Source organism: Rhamphochromis longiceps, linkage group LG11 (assembly GCF_057381845.1).
Source record: "Rhamphochromis longiceps isolate RC_006_pf linkage group LG11, R_longiceps_female_GT1.1, whole genome shotgun sequence".
NCBI lineage: Eukaryota > Metazoa > Chordata > Actinopteri > Cichliformes > Cichlidae > Rhamphochromis > Rhamphochromis longiceps.
This window is the reverse complement of record NC_140567.1, coordinates 9,267,085-9,289,373: the sequence shown is the minus strand read 5'-3', so window position 1 is coordinate 9,289,373 and position 22,289 is coordinate 9,267,085. Positions and strand designations below refer to the sequence as shown.

The 22,289-nt window shown below is 40.8% G+C and overlaps 1 protein-coding gene across 2 annotated transcripts in view; it reads right to left on the bottom strand.

Annotated features, from left to right (window-relative positions):
- Positions 1 to 636: 636 nt before the first annotated feature.
- Positions 637 to 22,289, bottom strand: part of ptprub (protein tyrosine phosphatase receptor type Ub) — a 208,062-nt gene continuing 186,409 nt past the window's right edge. For both annotated transcript variants that reach the window (XM_085422202.1, XM_085422203.1), the window contains 9 exons: positions 20,377 to 20,493; positions 19,253 to 19,407; positions 17,735 to 17,870; positions 16,903 to 17,052; positions 13,757 to 14,071; positions 11,167 to 11,292; positions 9,144 to 9,301; positions 3,292 to 3,427; positions 637 to 3,185 (listed from right to left, as the gene is read on the bottom strand). In XM_085422202.1, the coding sequence (XP_085278328.1) occupies positions 3,123 to 3,185; positions 3,292 to 3,427; positions 9,144 to 9,301; positions 11,167 to 11,292; positions 13,757 to 14,071; positions 16,903 to 17,052; positions 17,735 to 17,870; positions 19,253 to 19,407; positions 20,377 to 20,493 (1,356 nt within the window). In that variant the 3' untranslated portion in view covers positions 637 to 3,122. The remainder of the gene's footprint in view (positions 3,186 to 3,291; positions 3,428 to 9,143; positions 9,302 to 11,166; positions 11,293 to 13,756; positions 14,072 to 16,902; positions 17,053 to 17,734; positions 17,871 to 19,252; positions 19,408 to 20,376; positions 20,494 to 22,289) is intronic.

Genomic DNA, 22,289 nt, shown 5'->3' with positions numbered 1-22,289 from the left:
ACTAGTGGAAAAGTACCAACTTAGGAATACTTAAATATACTGACGCACTCCTTTAAAGTTTGTTTTTGCAGCTTAATCAATCTATGAGAAAATAAAGGCAAGTCTGCACAGCCTACATTGTCCTCATCCGAACAGTAGGGGGTCTTGTACTCTAATTAATCTGACTAGTCTCTCTGCTGAAGACTGGATCAGTTTGCAGGACTGCTGCATTATTCAACGTAGCCACGGGGTAAGAGAGGAAGTCTGTGGTCTGGAATCACCTTACTCTGAGCTAAGGAGCAAAGCAAGAGATGGAGAAAACGATGAGGAAAAGACATTGAAAGTAATGGAAAATGAGCAGGGTGTGGTGGAGGGGTATGATTAAAAGAGATAGGGAAAAGAAACAGGGTGAGGGATCAGAAAGGCGGGTCAGATCAAATGGTCAATGCGGTTCAGGGTGACGGGAAAATGTTAAAAGATCACATCCGCATGAGAAACCGCAGGTGGGTCAGAGGGGATATAGACAGAAAGTCCATCTTTTGCCATCAGGTCTGCGCTTCTGTTGACAATCCGATCATGAAACCACGTTGTGTGTTGGGGTTTTTCAGCCGTGTATGTATTTGGTACAGAACATCCAATAAAGGCTGCGACAACGTCTTTTTTCCCCCCATTGTTCATTTATTGTTAATCGTTGGTATCGCTCAAAAGAAAGATCTTTCTACCCCGATATACATCTCTCTTCTTATTTTCTTTCATTAAATACACACCATGTCCCCACAAATACAATGATCAAAAACACAGTAGTCATGTACTGTTGGTTCATACAGAAAACAACAAGTGAAATCAAACATCCTGTGTTGGCAGTTGTCACTCAGAAATAGTCATAATAAAAAGCTTTGGAATGGTAAAAGTATAATGCACTCACAGTCGTGGCTAAAGGTTGAAACAAATCATATGGATCGGGTTATTCTGAAATCACTGAAATGAAATGCAAAGCTTAACGAGCGCCCGAACACGCCTCATGAGCCGCTTCGCTCGCAGCGCTGGGATGAACGCTCGTCGTTAAAAGTTCTGACAAAAACTCACAAAATGCTCATTTACAGCAACATTCAGCTTTATGGTTATGTTGTGGTTACTTACTATACGTCTTTACTCTGGGCAAACATATAATATATTATTCACATAACATAATATACATCTGTATATACATATTCCTTCCACCCTTAACAAAAAAAGTGTCCAGGCACTTCCTTCAGCAATCTTTTGCCAGATCACTGACTACAATGTAGCTACCTCATTCTTCTTCCTCATCACAAACAAGCTGCTCTATTTGAGAATCTGTGGGAGTCTGGTGATGTTTGTATACTGTTAGATTGCTCACATATTCTGGTTATCCCACCTGAACCAGAGTGTGAGCTGCAAACTAGCAGCAGGGTTGCCTTTCTCAGCTTCTGCAGGCTTCAAGCTGTCTCTCCTTGTTCATTAGGATATGTCCTGGAGTGATACCTTTACCACCCTCCCTGAAAACCTCTACTTAAAGGAGTCTCGGGAGATGTGTTGGCGCATAACATATTTTAAAAGGCCTATGTTTTAAAATATCTCTAATGGAGCTTATTAGAGATATTTTTGTGGCTATAACGCAAAAGTGATTTTAAAAAAAAAATCTCTTCCTCTGTGTAATGGGGTCTTTGCAAGAGCATGTTTCAAAGTTGTCTCTGATCATTATGTGTATCACAAATCCCAACCTGACTGCTTCTTACATTGATTCAGGCATGAAGAGTTCCAGTGCTCTCCAGGCCCTGGCCAACAGCTGAAAAAGAGTGGATTTTGTTTATCCATCAACTCTGCGGTAAGTCAGCAGCAGGGTATGTGGCCAACAGCTTCTTACTTTTACTACTTTTTTAAAACCACATTTCTGCAATCAAAAAAATATGTTCAGCAATGAGCGGTGACCCAAGATGGCACTCCCACCATCTACCCCATCTTAGTGCCCCCTACCCCCGATTTTCTTTTTGCTTTTCTTAGACTTTTTTTGTTTTTACAGCACAACCAAACGCCTCGGACAATGAATGAGTAGAAGAGGTGCAGACTGAGACCTGTGTGACCGCACCAGTTCAGACACTTCACCACAGCATTAATGGCGCATCATTTTTCACACCAACACTGTGGCATCTCGATGCCTTTCAAACAGCTTTCGCCATCCTCTCCTTTTGCTGTCTTCGGTGAGTATAAAGTACAAACAATCACTTCGGAGCGAGAACATTAGCTGATGCAGTACATAGTGTTTGTTTGTAGGCATATATCAAGATGAAGCAGTAGAACAAAGCAAAGGATTCAAGTCAGTCAGTGGGATTGGCACCGTGACAGTAACGAGACAGGAATCTCCCTCGGTGGCACCAGGCTCAGTGCCAGTAACGCCCACCTGTAGCACACATGGTAATCCAGCACAAACATTATGGGAAAATACAACACATTGCACTACTGTACAGTTTCTGCATCAATACTGTTGAATACTGGGCTGGTCTGCTTTACAATATAGGTCTCTTAAAATCTCTTGTTCTTGTTTTCTACCCCAGGTGAAAAACTTTATCGATTTATTTGGTGGTTTCAATAAATCTGTCCTATCATTAGAGAATAAGGCAGTTTATGGTATGGTAGATAAGTCATGCCACGAGCACAGTGGACCGTTATTTTATGTAGCTCTTCCACGTTTAAATAATGCTGCTGTAACTCCAGAATTAGATCCAGCGTCTTCGGTTTGTACGAATGAAATGATGAAACACAGCCAAGGTGACCCTTGCTTTGAAGAGAGAGGTCCACATTGCAGCTCCAAATATTGTTTTGCTGCTACAGAAACCCTTAGCACATACAAGATGTAGTCCAAGAGGCAAATAGGACCGAGAAAAGCACAAAAAAAAAAAATATCAAAAGAGATAAACATCACCAACAAGGAGGAAATCACAGCTGTACATTAAAGGTTAAAAGTCAGAACCTTGACCATGTTTTTTTTCTTTGCTCTCGTTCCTCTGCAGTCCTTTCAAAGCCAACTTCACAGGTCCAAACATTTAAGTAGATGGGGGGGTCACCGGGTGACCTTTGTCTCCAGCGCGTGGGAATTTGCTGCTGTCGTAAACGTTTAGTTGCTATCTGCCTTCAAAGCAGTCCAAGTACTCAAGGACAAGGTCATAGCAAAATCGATACTGGTCCTAAAGAAACAAAAAGGAAAAACACAAAACTAGAGTCAAAAATCTCAAATGTATTGAATTTGGGGTTTTTTTCAATTAATTTACAGACTAGACTAAACTTCCATACCAGAGACTCGACCATGTTGGGTTTGCAGTTGCGTAGAGTTTTGACAGCATAGAATACGTCTACCATGTTCTGATACTGGATCATCTCGATGAGGATGTTGCAGGCACAGAAGGTCCCACTACGGCCACCACCATTGCTGTGGAAGAGAATACATTGTCTAATAACTATTACACAGTACAGGCATAAATCAATGCTGCTACTGTACCTATCCAAAGGTATTCATGTGTATATGGACAGTACTCAATGCTCTCTGCCAGATCTGTTCAATCGCTTCATGATTTGGACTAGTTAGAGAAGTTACACAATGCAAACACTGCAGATACTAAGGTAATGAGAGATGATGAACACATGGATCCTTTGCTGCTCATTCCTCCTTTTGAAAGGCAAAGCCATCAATGTACACAAGCAGCATAGCAGCCCTCTCTGGCTGCGCTGATTAAAGCTGTGCTTGTGGATATGGTTAATGTTCAGATGTTACATTTATGGTTCAGTCCATAGTGCTATGGATAGATGCTGCTGTAACTCCTCTTTACTGCTCTAATGGACATTACCCAGAAAGCTCTGCTACAGTTTATGTCAGAGATAACAGTAGCAATTTTAGAGACTTCAGTGCAATAGCACAAACAATCATAAAGAGTCAAAGCCGGACAAAACAAACCAAAAACAAGAAGCTTCTGACAAAAAGCATAACCAGGCTAATCTACAGCAGTGTTTCCTTTCTTCCATTTATCTATTCATCTTCTACAGCTTATCCAGGGTCGGGTCACAGCCAAGTCCAGACCTCCTTCTCCAACTTCGCCAACTCCAGCTTATCCAGTCAACGTAAAGACGTAAACACCCTGACAAGATGAAGATGCAAACTCGCCGCATGTTCCGGGCCTATCCAGAAAACCCAGCCAAGGAAACATCCTAATCAGATGCCTGAGCCACCTCGTTTGGATCAGCTCTACACTGAGTTCCTCTTCTGAGCACAGCCACCGTTTGAAGAAAGGGTTTGTTTCTGCAGTGTCATTCTTTCTGTCATCACTCAGAACTTTGTGATAAGAGGTGAACATAGGGATGTAGAATAACCAGTAAATTGATAGCGATGTTTTTATAGACGTGTCAGCATCACTGCAGATGCTGCACCAGTCTGTCTGTTCACTCTTTCACTCCCCTCCCCTAACTCATAAACAAAAGCAGCTTGTCCCTCAGACTAGAAGGTGCTAATGGTCATTCTGACCACTGCACAACTGTGAGCTGCTCCAGTGCAAGCAGGAAGTCATCACCTGGTGATGGCAAAGGAACCACATCATCTGCAAAAAACAGCGATAAGACTCTGAGAGTGGCATCCTTCTAGCACTTGGCTCCACCTAGAAATTCTGTCCGTAAAGATCACAAACAGAATCAGCCTTGCCCACCATCCGCCAGGGAAAAGTCTGACTTATTGCCGGCAACGATAACCAGGTTCTTACTGTAGTTGACATGGACCGAAAGGCATGTAACAATGTGACAGTAAGCGGTCAAATGCCTTCTCCAAGTCCACAAACCACATGTACACTGGTGGCTCAAACACCCAAACATACTGAAATATTCTTAAGAGGATAAAGAGCTGGTCCAGCGTTCCACAGCCAGGATGAAAACCACATTGTTCCTCCTTAATCCGAGGTTTGACCAACACAGAGTTATCATAGTTTTGTAATTTTTCAAAGTCTAGTTTTTATTTTACTGAAATATTTTTTCACATCTGGTTTCAGTTTTTAGTTTAGTTTTAGTTACCTATTATAATGTTGGACCAACTGGCATATTTATTCTCAATCTAGCGTTTCCCAGGGTGTGAATAAATATGGAGAGATAAGAACATCACCCTCGAAGTAAAACTCACGGCTTTTGCATGCAGCACACATTTCAGTTTTCCTCTACTTGGACGCTCACAGCTGACCTATAGAGGAAGTTCAGTGCAATGCTTATAAAAATGCACGGCATCAATGACTCTGTCGAGGCAGTACAAAAGATTATAATATAAAACACAGTGTTGATAATATCCAAGGATGGTTTGGGGTTGCCTCTGGCACAAAACAAGTGCAGGCTAAAAACTGTCTGAGATGGTAAAAGTTGGCCACTCATGTGCCTGCTGTGCTGCCCTGTTACTAATGTCGTGATAATGAAGATCCAAAGATCTTTCAGTACATACATGACCACCAACACAATCGCAGTGTCGGGTCATGCAATCATTTAATGATCCCAGCAGCTGTCTCAATTAATACTAGCTGCTGATGGTAAGACGACTGGTTGATTTAGTTCATCAAGATATTATTTCTTTCTCCAAAAGGTACAGATTGTTCCTGAGCACAGGTAAAGGTGCCTGTGGTCAAAGCAGCCGCAGTCTATTTATAATACATACTATATCATACAATATATGGTCCAGAGGGAATGGAAAAACTTAATTAAAGTTAATGCAAGCTGACGAGTGTGAGGGGAAAATAACAAATGGGCAGACAAACTGTCAACACAGAAATTTCTACCATGACCCTTCTGGGGCTGTGTAACATTACCATTGCATAATCCTGATATTTAGTAGCTGTTAGCAGTTTCGTGTAATATTTTATTTGAGTTAATAAAAAAGCTAAAGTTTGTTTTTCTTGTGTCAAAGAAAAGAAACATAATACTAAATAACAGTTGTATAACCGTGTAACAGACTGGGTTGGAATCAGTAGTGAGCAAAGAATAGGTGGTTTGTGGGAAGAATGCAAGTCAGAGTTGCTTTGGGTCATCGTGGCTCAAGAGTTGGAAGTTCGCCTTGTAATCGGAAGGTTGCCGGTTCGAGCCCCGGCTTGGACAGTCTCGGTCGTTGTGTCCTTGGGCAAGACACTTCACCCGTTGCCTACTGGTGGTGGTCAGAGGGCCCGGTGGCGCCAGTGTCCGGCAGCCTCGCCTCTGTCAGTGCGCCCCAGGGTGGCTGTGGCTACAATGTAGCTTACCATCACCAGTGTGTGAATGTGTGCGTGAATGGGTGGCTGGTTGTGTAAAGCGCTTTGGGGTCCTTAGGGACTAGTAAAGCGCTATACAAATACAGGCCATTAACCATTTACCGTGGTGCAGTATTTTCTTTCTAAACTACCGGTTTATGTTAGGAGTAGGAGGCCCAAGTGAACGTAAAACATGAAATGAGAGCATTATCGAAGAAAAAAAAGAGGCTTCGTGGCTGTTTTCGCTCATGGGACACTACTGCATAATTTAACAAAGTGTATGCCATGAAATAAACATTTCTTGAAATGGAATATAAAAATTTGGCAAGTGATTGACAAAAAAAGTTCAAGCCTTCTTCATTAATGCATCAAATTAGTTTGATCCTTTGATATAATTTGCAATCTATAATATATACTTAGTCATGCTATTAGTGTAGCACTGTGTGCAGTCAAACTGACCACATTAGCTCAGACTGAAATACAGCACCAATAAATGGTTGGATATTTGTACATAAACATTTTTGATTCCCAAAAAGTATCTGATTGCCGTTGGTGGTCTACTTTTTCCCTTGCACCACTACGAGAGCGACATTTGTGATTCTGAGTGGAATGTTTCAACAGCTACCAAATGGATTGTCATTAAAGCAAGTGCCAACATTCAGGGTGCTTTTTTTCTTATCTGAAACCCTCAATAGGACAGTTTTAGTATATATAACATTTTCTAAGACTTTATATTTTGATGGTGATCACCCTCAAGTGCCCTGAGGCGACAGTTGTTGTGATTTGATGTTATATAAATAAAATTAAAATTGAACTGATCACGGCTGATGTTACTGGCTAAATATCAGGATCATAGGAAGAATAAAACATAGATGCTGTTTCCTGGTCAAATGCAGAAGTGCCTGGAAGGTTTTATTCCATCCAAAAGAAACCAGAGGGCGATAGCTGTGGCTGCAAAATCACTCCCAGTCTCTTAGAAGTTGAGGCAAAAACAGCTTTCTGACTCAGCCTCTTTACACACTTTACTGCTGATTTTATGGTTTCAGTCCCTCATTTCGGGTCACACACAAAAAACCCTCACTGGCTAACAAGCTTCAGCCACAAGTCTTCAGCCCCACTGAGTGTGCATTTTAACATTTTGCAACCAAGAAGGTAATGGTGGAAAAATCCATCTCAAGACTTCAAAATGGGACTTTAGAAACTATGGTGATGTAATTGTAGCTACATCCATTTTTCATACTGTCTGTGATCAGCATGTTAGCTTTATCACGGTGAACGTGCTAGCATGCTTAGACTGTTAGCACCGCTTTAGACTAATACCTTTATTATGAGTTTAATTAACATATGGTGGGCAGTGGGTGCATGTGCAGTACTGTACAGAAGATCCATCCCCCATTTCTTTGTATTATGCTACAGGAGCAGTGATTTCTTGAAAGATGCAAACATAGATTGAAATACAGTGCATGAAGCAAAAACAGAGTTTTTACAGGCAGCTTGAAAGTCAGTATTTGCTACGGCCTCCTTTATTCTTTAACACAGCCTGAACTTTCTTGGGTAGCTTTCTTGTAATTTCTGTAAGTAGTCAGGAATAGTTCTCCAGGCTTTTTGAAGAACATTCAAAGCTCTTCTTTGTGTTGATGTTGGCTGCCTTTTGTTCTGTTCTCCATCAAGATGATCCCACACTGCTTCCAGTGTGGGATCATTTCCAGGCTGGAAAATTAAGCTAGCAACAAAGTGCTAAAACATACAATTTAAATCTGGCATATTGACTCTTGGCTGAGTTGTCACACATAACAGTCAGAAAAAAACTATTTATCTTACGAGACTACTTTAACAGATAACAAGATAAAAATCTGGATCCTTGGAAGCAAAATACAAGGAAATGATAGGAGGCTCAAGACTTTTCCGCAGTACGGCATATATATATCATCTATATGTACTCGTCTTATTTTTCCAGTATGAAATACATGTTTAACTGAATTCTGGAAAACAATAGTAGAGTGTAAGCAGAAAACAAACAGTAATCTGATGACCCTGTATCTGAATTCCTATCTATCTCATAAAAACAGCATTTGTTTAAATTGAAACACAATATGAATATAAAATATTTATACAACATAAGAAGAGCTATATGAGAAACACTGTAAGTAGTTTGAAATTGAGAAATAACACAATAGTGTGGCATTTTTGCCTTGTATACTCGCCCGGTCATCATAAATGTAAAACGCTATCAATAAGCTGATGAAGGACAAGCCACTTCCTCTCTCCTGAGACAAACGCAGCCAGGTGGGCCTGGGAGATTCTGCAGTGTATAGAAGCAATATTAAGGCAATCAATCGTCGTCAGTGCTCTGGCAGTGCTGGATTTAGTGTAGTGAGAACCATCGCATTCTGTATTAAGCTATAATTGATTTGATCTCCATAATCTCTTTCCTGGTTGTCGTGGGTAACACTGTGTGACAGCACTGAGTGATGTGCTTCTGGATGGGGGCGGTGGGGATGAGCGTGTGATGGGTTGGCAATGAGCTGGACGGCCCATTCATATTCATCAGCAGGGTGTGCTCTCCGGGGCTTTAGGACAACACAGACGCATATAACACCACTGACTTCACAGCACAGCACGGCGCAATTTGATTTTCTACAATATAAATACTGCCATGACAAATCACGCTGCATCTCACTGTGCCAAATCGCACATAACGACACAAAAACAAGGCAAGAATCGGTTGCCAATTTTACATTTCCTATGTTTTTTCATATACTTTTGCGACATCTCCCACCAAGAAAACGGTGTCGGCTTAAAATGCAGTCTTCAACAGCAGCAAGAACTTTTCAGAAATAAAATGGGCACATTACTGCCTTCTGTATCAATCTGCGTGACGCATGCTGCTAAAACATTACTCACAGGCAGTGCACAACTGTGCGTCCTTCTCCACACTCCCTTTGCCACTTGTGCACTTGAGCCAGCAGGTTGAGGAAAGCCTTCTTGGAGTCTGGAACGTCGCGATATGCCGACCAGCGCAGAAACTGGAACTGACACATCACCAGCTGGCCCTCTTGGAGCTTCAGATACAAGAGAAAGCACACAACACACATATCTGACACCATTGTTCTCTTTTGCTGAATATATATATGCATGTGGCAAATAAATTGTTCTGGGTGTTTCTGTACATCTTGTGTGGTAGCCAGTTAGAAGCTACTTTTGAGTGCTCCCCAGGCTGTGTGTTGGCATTCGGCGCTGTGCTCACTCAGCAGCCTGACTTTGAGATATATGGGTCTGTGGGAGTAAGAGGGGCCCGCGCTGTGTCTGAAAGAGGTCCCTGTGTGTTCATAACCTTGTCCTGTAGAATCTCACCCAATACTTAAGGACCAGCGGAGAACTGTAAGTCATGCAAATTGGGCCGGCAAAGACACCGACGATGCATGGAGGAATTGCCTCAGTGGAAGCGGGATTTACACAGTGTGCTCTTTTTTGTACAAACCACATATCCGTACATATGCTTACAATGCACTTCCTTTGACTTTTACTCACTACCCTTGTATATCATTGTCAGGCAAAGGAAATCTACTCACTAATGCACAGAGAGGGGCTGAGTGAGGGAGAGGTGTGCGTTATTTTTGTGTGATTGTATTCCTTCCATGCTGTGTTAAGTTGCCCTCTCCCTGACTGTGATGTGCGCTGAGTAGAAAAGAGGTGCCATAGATAGAGAGGGGAATGACGGGGGCAGTCGACACAGGAGGTGAGGATGCCAATCAAGACAGGAAGTTCTGGGCACCGCTTGTCGTGCTGCTTTTAATGGCATAGGGGAAACGCCTTGCATACAGATTTCTTTAGTAATTGGTTGATTTTGATCCTGAGCAGAATGCAAGCATGTGCGTATGTAAATTCCTGAGCATAAAACACGCATAACTACATATAAACAAACCAAACAGCCAACACAGTGAAGTGAAAATGTTCTAGTCCTACATATAAAACACATTTGGGAATTCTCTTCAGCTGAGGAAAGACCAAACTAACATTCCACTGTGCTTCCTCGACTATGACAGAACCACTGGTGCCTTCTTATTTTTTTTGTTTCTAGCCTATTTTCAGAGCTCTACCTAACGCTGCACTGTTTAAAAGGTGTGACGAGGTTTATGAGCAATTCAAAAGAAAATCTTCTTTGCTGCCGAAAAGAGTAGACGGCAACTGAAAATATGGCAGGCATCACAATGATGAAAGGTTCCTTTTTAGTATGCCAACGCGCGCATAAGAGAGGGAAGACACCTATCTAGGTAATAACAAGAAGAAATTGAAAAAGCGAAAGACTGACCTTTATGGCATGCATGTCAATGGCTTCCTCTTGCATGTTTTTCACGAAAAAGAAAATTCTTATAATAAAAATCATTCTCATGGGAATGTTTGATGGAAGCACTGGGGGCTCTGGTTCAATTTTCTGGACTGCTGAATATCAAAAGAATGTCCTTTGTAGTACGTATAATAAAGTCTATGAATAAAACTTCTACTCATCTGCCATTGTGCTCGATACAAATTTCCTGGCTCTCGTATAGAGTGTATTTTCTTAAGGGGACTTATTTGACAAACTCTTCTGTCCCATGAGGCGTAAACTAGTGAAGTGTTGCCGTGTTTGCATTAGTAACGCAAAAGCGCACACTATACGGAAATACAGTCTCATGTGAAACCCCGAGTTTCAGTTTGCATCCATAAAGGATATTGTAGAAAATGTTAGATGTATAACATTTATCTAAACCACCTGTAATACTTCTCTAGATTTTCAGGTGCACGTTAGAGGTGACGGCTCTGAATGTACTGCAGGTAAAACCTCCCGCTCATACATTTCTAAAGCAGTTTAACTTAATATTTGTGAAATATCATCGAGCTCAATAAAATGTCCTGCGCTGGCTGTTTTGGGATGACAATGACTCACCCTCGTGACGTTCTTGACTCGAAATAGACGAGTTATGACGTCCTCGTCCGCTGACATAGACAGGAACTCCACTTCCATTGGCCCGTACTGCTGTAAACCAGGCTCCGGCCAGTACTGGACACATGGCTGCACAAACAACATGGGCAGAGATGAGTTCATTAGTGATTGAGCTTGAAAGAAAATGCATTTTTATGTAGCTGTGGCCATAATACTTGTTCTTAGACCTCTGGATTATCAATTGCTGCTGGTGTTTATTAAAATAAAAGCAGCAGTTGGGTTACTGTGTGTTTTCATGGAATTTAAAAAGCCACACTAGTGTTAGTTAGAGAAGTTAGAGAAGCATTGCGAAGGGAGAGACCTAATGTGCTTTAAGAGATTTCAACAAGAGGGAGACAGAGCACCGCAGCCCAGCAAATGAACTCTATAACAGAGTTTATAACAAGATCTTGCAGTGGACATCTTAAAGTGGCTATAACTCAATTTTCAGACAAGACCCCACGGGCCGAAAGAAACGAGATGAAAACTTTTTAAAGGGGAGTGGATGAAAAGTGGGATTGAATAGGATCATTGCATTTGTTTTATTTTGTCTAGATTAGATAAGGTGCTGCAAAGAACAGCCAGAAAAAAACAGCACAGCACCTATTCTCCACTTAACATGTGTAAACCAACAGTAAAGATGAAATATTCAGAACATTTATTAACATTTTAGCAATGCTCATCACGGCTTTGGAGGTTATACTGATAGTTTAACGCTTGAGGACAGTTTTTACAAACTGCATTTGGTAGCTTTCACATTTAGTCATAAAAATAATAAGTATCTCTGTCTTAGCATATATATTTATAAATCCAGTATTGTTTGGGCTCTACTTTCTTCCTTCTTCAATTTTTTCCATCTTAGACCAAACGCCTGTTTTTCAAGGATCTGATGCACTGTAATACATATTTCACAAAGTTAATATTTAAAGACGGACTGAAAACCTTGTAAATCTGATGCCTAAAGGACAGAAAGGAGAATGCGTGAGCTATTATCTTCAGTGCCTTTGGCTTTTACAGGTGAACTCTGCAACTCACTCCTTATTCATGCCCATATTCATTATGCAAGACTGTAAATACAAGGTACTATGAGACTATACACAAGTACTTTAAATTGTCCTTCTAGCAGTACTAATAATAAATTGATGAAGGCCAGCGTTACTTTGTGTTGCAGACTTATGTATTTAAATTGTTTTTGACTCTTGTAGGCTGCATCCTTATTTTAGGACTGTTCTCACTTGTTTTGAATGCTTTTCCTTGGGCTACATTACTGGACTGCAAAGATTTCTTCTTCCTTTATTGCCAAACTGATGAGACCCAGTTGTACCTGTCCCGCAAGCTTAATTATTCAGCAACCTCGTTCTCTCTGCACAACTATTTATGTGCCATTAAGGACTGGAAGCTTGCCAATCTCCTTAAGCTTAATTCCAACAAAATGCAGTCAGGTTGTGCCAGCTTTTGGCTCTTTCACAGACTATGCGTTTCCTTCTGCTACAACTCGAGGAGTTACATTTGATCAGCTTCTCAGTCTGGTTTCCTATATTACTACCACAAGCTCATTAAATCCTGTTTCTTCCAGCTGACAAATGGCTTGAAGAGTGAAATCATTACTTTTCTTTAGGGACACAAAAGCAAACTACACGCTTCATGTTTGCTCAATGCTTATAATGATTTCTTATGTCGTAATCAGAAGAAACTATGTGAAAGATATGATTATGCATGACCACATGGAAAAGACAGGTCTGCTGGGGTAGAGAAATCCATAATAACTTTTCAGCATATTGTTGTTGTTGTTAATTAGCCTTCCGCGCTCCCCGTGGGTTCTGTTTTAAGACTTTAGAAAATGGCAATAACGTGTGGCAGTCACAGATCTTATCTGTTCAAATTCCATGACAGTTTATTTCTTTTCTTTTTTTTTGCCTAATGTCATCTTAAGCCCTTATTCACCTGCTCCAACCACATGAAATAGCTAGTGTTCAGGATTTAGCCTAGCAAAGACTTTAAAAGTCCTGAAGGCTAAAAAGGACAAGTAATGACCACTAATCTCATTATGTTTCCCCTAATTATTTTTAATATTGTTGGTTTAAAAATAATTTAAACCAAATTATTTTTAAAAAAAATTATATGCTCGTGAAAAAATGTGAGCTAGTTAAAAAAAATCTAAGATGTGGCTGGAGGGTAATGCAAGCCTATTCTTCAGAGATGTAGCTTGAGAAGGGAAGGAAAAACTGGGGCGAGCGTTATCTAGTCATGCCTTGAGATCAATGTGGTCAGGGATCAAAGCCCAACAAAATGGCATGAAAGAACTAATCCCGAGCACAGTAAGATACAGAAACTGTACAGGCGGGGGATGTCAGGGAAAGTCTCGAATAAACTTCATACAACCCCAAGACTGAGAGTAAAAACTTGCACAGCAAACAGTGGCTCCTCTGTGTGTGTGCGTGCTCGCATGCGTGTGTGTGTGTGTGTCAGATCTCAAATGTTTTAAGACATCTCTCTCTTTTTTCAGTGTCAACAAATCAATGGCAATAAAAAGTACCTAACACTTTGACCTTACCCAGGCAGAGTTTGACTGATTTAGCTGGTTGAGCATGACCACTGCCGTGCAGCCGTAGTCAAAAACCAGCCGCCAAAAATCGGCCGTGGTGCCCGGCAGAGGGTGAGGGGTCACAATGAAAGCAGCCTGCCGGTGGAAGCTGTCAGCGAGAGCAGCGTTGATGTAATTGTTACTCTCCCCTTCTGTCGTGACCAGGAACGCAAGGGCGCGATCGGGCGGGAGGACATCCATGCTGCGGTTCTTCTCTCGGTTTCTGGGTAAGAGAGCAATGCTGCACTCCTCCACATCCACGTGGGGAGTCACAGAGTTCAGCGTCTGAAAATGGAAATGTGTAAGAGGCCAGGTGAGAGGAAGGTGAGGATAAAGTGAAATTTGAGAAACCATTTAAAAGTGGAATATGTGAGGGGTGATGAGGCACTGCAGAGAAGTCTGAGATCTTAGGAAAGAGGAGGTAGAGGAAGTGAACGAGACAGGAGGAGGGAGGACTGGAAAAAAGAGAATACAAAAAGACCAATGATGGTAATTGGTTTAGTCTTTGATACACTGAGCATCAGCAAACTAACTTAAAAGGAATAAAGCATAAGATTGGCAAACTGCGTAACAAAGCTGAGTGCAATAAAACAAATAAAAAAGAAATGTTGCATACTAATTATCCATAATGAATTTAATCATTATTACATTAAACAACTTGAAAAAAAATATTTGAATAATTAATGTACAGCATCAATAATAGATCTGTGACTTGCTGATCTCAGTGCTACCAATTGGCTGTTAGCCACAGGATGACAGAGTAAAAGGCAAACACAGCTCTTTGGTTGGTAGGGAGGCTTTTAGCATCAATGCCTGACAGAGAAGTTTACAGGATCAAAGCAGGGAGTGAAACACTTTCCTATATGAAAAGGTAACTGCTCCCTACATACATCCATCATAATTTATACAATATGCATATTTTATGAGGATTAAATGGCACAAAATCATAAGGAGAAGCGCAAGTCTTTTTCAGAAGCACTTTGAAATGCTAAGTCACAGTGTGTGCTGGTTGAGCAGCGAGCGGCAGAGGAAGGTGAATGAAGCAGGTAAAGCGTTTTGGAACACAGCTGGCTCTCCTGTCTCCTAATCAAAACCTAATAAAATCTTCTGAGAGCACATTCCTTTAAACCACTCGAGGGGACATAAGTGGCAAAGAATAACAATGGAAACTAACATCATGTTTCATGTACGCACACATACATTATAGATGCAAACACGCCACGCAGAGATATCTATTAGTCTGTTCCTTTATGCGCTCTTTGTCGAACTGATGTGTGCGCTACAAAGAGCATCTTCGTCTCTGCATGCGTGTCTGTGTGTTTATTTGTTTTTCCCAAACAACCGTTCATCCTTTCTCCTTCATATCTGACAGGCGTGTTTGAAGTTGTTTGGATGAGCAGTTCACATATTTTGGTTAAAAGTGGACTGCATGTGAGATATTTATGGAACACCTGTGTGGTGTAGCTGCAATTACCGTGAATATATTCTCAACCTGTGGGAAACCACGCAGTGGAATCCAGGCACACTGAAAACACCTGCTAAAATAGTCATGTGAAAAAGAAAGTTTTCACGGGACAGTGCTGTCCGATGAAATGCTAACGGCACCTTCCTGTTTCTTTAAGAATTAAGAGGGTAAGTAGCAGCCGGGTGCTGCTAATCATCTGCACTTGGCTAATTGATCATCAACAATCGTGAGCACCTGTAAAAGCACATGTTTTGGTGCTCTGGAGGGTTTAAGTGTGTTAACACGTGGGATGTCCCCTCTTTCCGAGAAGCAGACATCCCAGGAAAATTCACCCTACGGTCAGACCGTGCAGTGCTCAGAGAAACTGTAAAAGATCCAAAAGCTGCTTCTCAGACTCTGCAGTCCTCAGCTAGCATGTTAAATGTTAAAGTTCATGACAGTACAATTAGAAAAAGACTGAACAAGTATGACTTGCTTGGAAATTACCTAAATTTGAGTTCCATCTGAACAAACCACAAGATTTCTGGAACAATGTCCTTTGGACAGACCAAAGTGGAGATGTTTGACTATAATGCACAGCACAACGGCACAAACACCTCATACTAACTGTCACAGATGGAGGTAGAGGTGATGATTTGGGCTTGTTCTGCAGCCACAGGAGCTGGGCGCCCTGCGGTCATTGAGTTGACCGTGAGCTCCTCTTCGTACTAACGTATTCTAGACTTAAATGTTAGGCAATTTATTTGACAGCCAACGCTTGGTTGAAACTGGATCATGCAACAGGACAATGATCTCAAACACAGCAGCAATTCTGTAACAGAATGGCCCAAAAAAAATCAGGGTGTTGCAATGATCCAAGGTCCAAACTTCCGGCTGATTGATGGTTTGATTGCTGTGGATAAATGAATGCCTGTAAACCTCAATGAAATAAAGTAATCTTATAATGACGAGTGGACTAACAAAGTCATACAGAAAACAATTCAGCTTCATGTTATTGTTGCTGACGGTGCTTATTGAACCGTGAGATACACTATTTTCACATAACTAAAGTGGCCCAAATTTCTGTCTGTGATCGAGTTTTGTCTCCTCTCTCATGCTCATTTCTGTTTATTATCTGAGTTGTCTCTATGTTGGTCCTTTCTGTCTTCACTTTCACTTCACTCCCCCGAGAACATGGCTGGCTCTCCCTGAGCCTGCTGTAGCTGGAAGGACTGTTTGATCGTTGGTGTGCTCTCTCGAATATTCTGGGGTCTTTACCTTACAATAAAAATCGCCTTGAGATGACTGTTGTTGTGAACTGGTGATATATGTTAAAAAAAAAGAACAAAAGAATTGAACTGAATTGAATCAACTGCCTGCAGGCGAGGGTGTTTAGGGAACACTGGTTACAGCCTGAATGTGAGATGCTGAGAGAGCACTGGAGTTAAAGCATTGGCAGACAGCCTGAAACTCACAACCTGTGAGATACATTTATCTTACTTTCAGCTAAAGAAAAGTAAGTGCATGTCCGGTGACTGTGCTACTATCTGAATATCAGCCAAACAATATTAACTAAATTGAGCAAACCTACACTACATAACTACAAATGACTTCTAACTTGTACACAGTGGATCATTATTATGGCTCATTCTGACTTTGCAGCAACACTGACCTGAAACTCCTCTCGAAGCTGAGAGGAATTACTCTGAGAATCCACTCGCAGCATCTCTTTGTAAGTGACAGCAAACTCATTCACCAGGATGGCCGTCTCTCCGCACAGACACGCCTCTAGAATAGCATCATGGATGAAGATATACTGCTCCTGAAAAGACAGCAGGTGACATAATTTAGTTCATCGTTCTGGCTTTTGAATAACACATCAAAATATGTTATCTGAAGGTTGTAAGCAACCAGATGCTAAACACTACAAATGACGCAGGTTAAAACAGAAGCAGGTGAGAAACGTAAGTAGTTGTAAATAAATAATCGAATAATAGTCAGAATGGGAGAAATCTTTCATAACCCGCCTTGTTCTGAATTAAACATGTGCTTTAATGTTAGTGGTGTATCAAGGCCGCTAGAGAATAAATAAATATTTATTTGTAAACAAACACATGCAGTGTGCATTTAATTAGTGCGCCCCTGCAAATAGCTACAAATGCAATAAACAGCCAAGTCAACGTTGGATTTACATAATAAGAGGTAAAAATGCAAATTATGTGCACATCAAAGAACAGCACGTGCCTACACAGCAAACTGACAAAGAGACAGTCTTTTCTCTAAAACTTTAGCCGTGACCTTTACATACATCTAGAAGTGGGAGTATGGAAATGTACCCCCCTCACTTTTTGAATTCCCAAACAACAGAAGGAAAAAAGGAATTTTTACAAGCTTGGCTTTTCTGGGGGGGTTTGAGAAGATTATATTAAGGATCGAGATGTCACCTGCTAAATATGTGACATGTGCAAGAAATTGTGATTTCCTGGCTGCACTGCTGTCCTCACCTCCGTTTGAATCATGTTGATACGTCGAGAGCAGAGGGTTTTGACGCAGTTGTAGATATCCACCACGCCCTCACACTCGGCCATGTCCAACATGACATCCAGCACAATGTAGCAGCCGGTGCGACCTGCCCCCGCACTGCAATGGAAAGACCATCTTTTATAAGGAATTGTGTCTTAAAACATTAAAGGTCTGTGCATAGGATATGAGGGACCCATTGGCACAAATGGAACATAATATAATCATTGTGTTATAAATAAGTAATCAATATTGTTTAAATGGCTAAGAATGTGACAGATCTGCCCAATCTTATATATCTACAAAATGCAAGTACATGGGTCAAAAGTTCTCATACACTCATGGGCATGAATGTCATTGTAATTTGGGGCTTTTAATGAGCTGTTCTTTTTCCAGATGGGATTGACTGGACAGCATACATCTTTGGTGGCTTTAAAAAACAAGAAATGGCTGCTCAAGTTTGAATTTATTTTGGATTTTCTCTCATCTACACAGGGTCAAAGGTATACATATAGGCTGAAATATAGACATACTCCCCAAAATCTTTTAATTATTGGTGATTAAGATTTTAAGATGTCTCTAAACTTGCCTATTAACTACTCAGTAATGATCAGGATGGAGTACAACTCACATTATCTCTTTGCAGTATAAAAAGGATTTGTTTGAAAGGAGTCACTGTACTGGCTGATACTCAAAGCAATGGGAAAGTCTAAAGACCTCGGTGAAGATCTAAGAAGGTGAATTGTAGAGTTACGCAATTTGGAAAGTATTCTTAGAGCCATTTCTAAATAACTGCATAATACAAGATCATCAGATCAAACAAGTTATTCGGATGTGTCACTACTTTACCTGGGTTTAGAAGAAGAAAGTTGCCACCCCAGAGGAGAGGAAGTTAGGATGTTCAGGAACAACTCAAACAATAAGACTCAAGCCTACATGAACCATGAACTGGAAACTGCTGGAAACTTCAGTCAATGTCCACATTGAAACAAACTTGAAGAACTGTGGAGTTGTCAAACAAGAATGAAGCCTCTGCTTCAAAACTGTCACCTTCAAGCTCAACTGAAATTTCTGGCTGCCCACATGAACAAGCCGAAACCGGAGAAAGGTCTTATCGTCAGACGTTTATTGTCAGAACTATTAGTGGGGACGTATATATAAATATATTTGACCCTGTGAGCATCAGAGAAAATCCAAGATAAATTCAAACTTGCAAACTCAATTCTTGATTTTTAAAAACATTAAATATGTTTGCTGTACAATTCTTCCAACCCCGAAGAAAAAAAAGTTGAAAGAAATCCTTAAAAGCGCAAAATTACCATCACATTCATGCCCATGTTAGAGCGACACATAGATATCTTATAGTAGAGTGCAGCGGTTTAGTGAGAGAGAGAGATTATACATATCTGTTACGCCAACATAATGTATAACAGTTATAAATACAAAAGTTTATCAAAAGGTTATTAAAACATATATATAGCACTTGCAAGGGCTTACGGTACCTGCAGTGAACCACGACAGGGCCAGCATCAGGTGGCGTAGAAGCTTTAACCCTTCGTATAAAAGCCAACAATCCAGTGGCATGATAGGGCACCCCGTGTTCAGGCCAGGATGTGAAGTGGAACTGACGCACCTCATGCTTGGTCGAGTATCCTCTCTTTTAACGGAAACACAGTGCACGTTAGTAGTTCAGGGAAAAAACAAAAACCATTGGCATTCTAATGCTAGCAATAGCCTACAGGCCTTGATCTCGCAGAAGATATGCTACAAACTATTCAGAGACTTTTTCCCTCTGTGATAGATGTGACAAATTTTTTTGGTTCAGAGTGAGGACACCCAGGACATTATTTACGCGGGGCGTTAGGTCTTCTAGGACAGTTAGGCCTCTGGGCCCCACATGTTAGGAGCAGCTGCAATCTGACAGATGTGCAGAAAGGAATTACTAAGGCTCTAGGGAGCTCAAGGAGGGGTAGCAGCTTTCTCTTTTCTTCTGGGAGGCTGCTGCAGTCACGTCCCAATTTCTTTTTCCATACAGAGATGACAAAGTAAAGCAATGCAAAGCAAAGATTTGTTGAAGACAGAAATCCAAAAAAAGAAAGTAAAAGAGCTATGAAAAACAAGCTGTCACCAGCTCGCAAACTCATGCCGATTTGAATAAGCAGCAGTTTGTGCCCGTGGAGAATGACTGTGACAGTGTGATGATAATGCTGTGTTTGTGCCACTGTCACTCCAGCACTGCTCTGAGCCCTTCCAATGAGAGATCCCCCAGGAGATTGACAGGATGGAGGCCATCAGGGGCACGGCACTGTAACAGCTATGCTGGAAAGACAGCAGGGGCATCCACAAAGCTACTGGTGTTAATTCCTCTCAGTTTAACACATGGACCTCGTGTCCATCAGCAAACCCCATCTAGTATCTAATCCCTTCTATTAATGCTCTACTTCTAATCCAAATTCCTGCTTCGCCAGGTAACATGATTAAGTTGTGTTTACATTGGTGAATCACAGAAAGAGATGAAGCAAAAACAGAACAAGATAAAAGGAATGTGTTTACGAGTAATCACAGATGATGTTCTACCAGGAAAGAGCAATCACAAACTGAGAATATAAAGAAATGCAAAACTCACCCTCTCCACAGCAAAGGTGCGAACTGTGTATTCAGCGAGTGTCTCTGTCTTAAGAAGAGTGATTTTGATGTCACCATACATCTCGGTGTCCTCTGGCCAATATTTGCAGCATTTCACCTGTTTCAAAAACGCGAAGGCGAAGTTTTAAACAATATTCAGAACTGCAAAACTGTAGAAAACGTGAGAGTAGTCAGTCTGCAGACAGAGAATAGTCAAGACACAATCTATTTTTTAAGTTTTAAACTTCTTTTTCTCCTTTTATATACTATCAGCATGTTAACAAATGGCTCACTGTGTTGCGTGAAATCACTACCCACACTTTTATTGAGTGGATTAAGCGGGTTGGTTTATGGTTTTGTGCACAAGCCATGCATTTATAGACTCCATCATGAACCGACGGCTCTCTGCTGAATTCCCACTGACAGGCAGCGCTAACTCAAGCAAAAGATCATTGGATGTATAAGATCTTTCTCAAATCTTTTCACAAAAGACACTGGAGGCTCAGTCATCTTTACTTCCTAAAATGAAGAGTAATGGTCTGAAGGCTTAAGTTAGGGTTTGTTAGATAAATCTAAGAGCCCCCCTAGCATGTTTCCTCGTGTCAGTATTGGGTTTCTAGGGACTAAAATCCTTCCTGCGACATTTGAAATGAAAGCACTGCATTTAGAGAGAGCGCATAATAAAATACTACTCTTTAAAAACACAACCAAGCCATTTTCAACAATTCATTCCAAAGTAAAGGAGATAATTGTAAAATGCATGAACACTATTCAAAATAATGAGATGATAATAATAAACATGAAGTACTCAATTTCATGGTTTAACGAGAACAGAAATATAATGATGTGAAATTTAACAAGTTAAAAAAAAATTATTTATTTATTTATTAAAAAAAATGTTGGTTTTTTTTTTTTGGGGGGGGGGGGGGGGGGGGGGGGGGGGTCCACACTTCAAATGATGTGGAAGAAAAAAATAACAACCTGTTCTTTTGCAGATATCTTATCTTAGAGAGCAAAGAGAAGAACAGCACAATAATCACATAATGAACAGCAGGGCAGTAATCTTTTTATTGTACCACCACCCAGTACAATGGAGGCAATTCTTTTTAATTTAATGGATGTGTTATTTGGATTCAGCCACACAGACCACTTCTCCAAACTGGACAAACGACTACTGTGTGATTTTCACCATCCGCCACAGTATATGTTTCTCCCGGCTCGAATGAAAAGGCTGGAATATTTAAGGTGGGATTTAAAGTAACTATGTTTATGTAGGGTAGAAAATAATACTGCTTAAGTATAGCAAGCAGAGCGTGTTCACAGACAGCAGCTCTAGATTGTTGCCTGGAATACTGTATATATGCATTTGCAAGAACTGCAGTTTCATGATGTTTGAAATGCATGCATTCACCAAAAAACTCCACAGTAGCACACAGAGACAGGTTTGTGATGATTTCTGAACATGGTACAGAAAGTTAAAGCCATCTTTAAACAGTTTTGGCAAGGAATTGACTGAGTTCATTTATAAAAGTAAAATTCAATAGGACTTTTGGTCCATCCTTGGGCAATACTTTAAATATATTGTTTCTGTCAGATGTGCGGTCAGCCAAAGCTACAAATTAAAATTAACTTACTAAAAGCAACAAGTTGCTGTTGATGTGTGTTTACAAAGTATCCTTATATTCATCCCAGCTGCCCCCTAGCTAACAGAACCAGCCCAGTGTTGGAGCAATAGAAGTCGTCTCTGAGGCAGAAAAAAAGCCGTGGGTGCACTCGGCTTCAGAATAAAGCAAACACTACAACATAATAACATCAGTAAACTGCACGCTTTATCTGAAGATTTCTAAGACACATCTTGAAACTTCCTTTATTTTTGAAAATGCATAACAGCAATCTGAAAAAGTAAATATAACT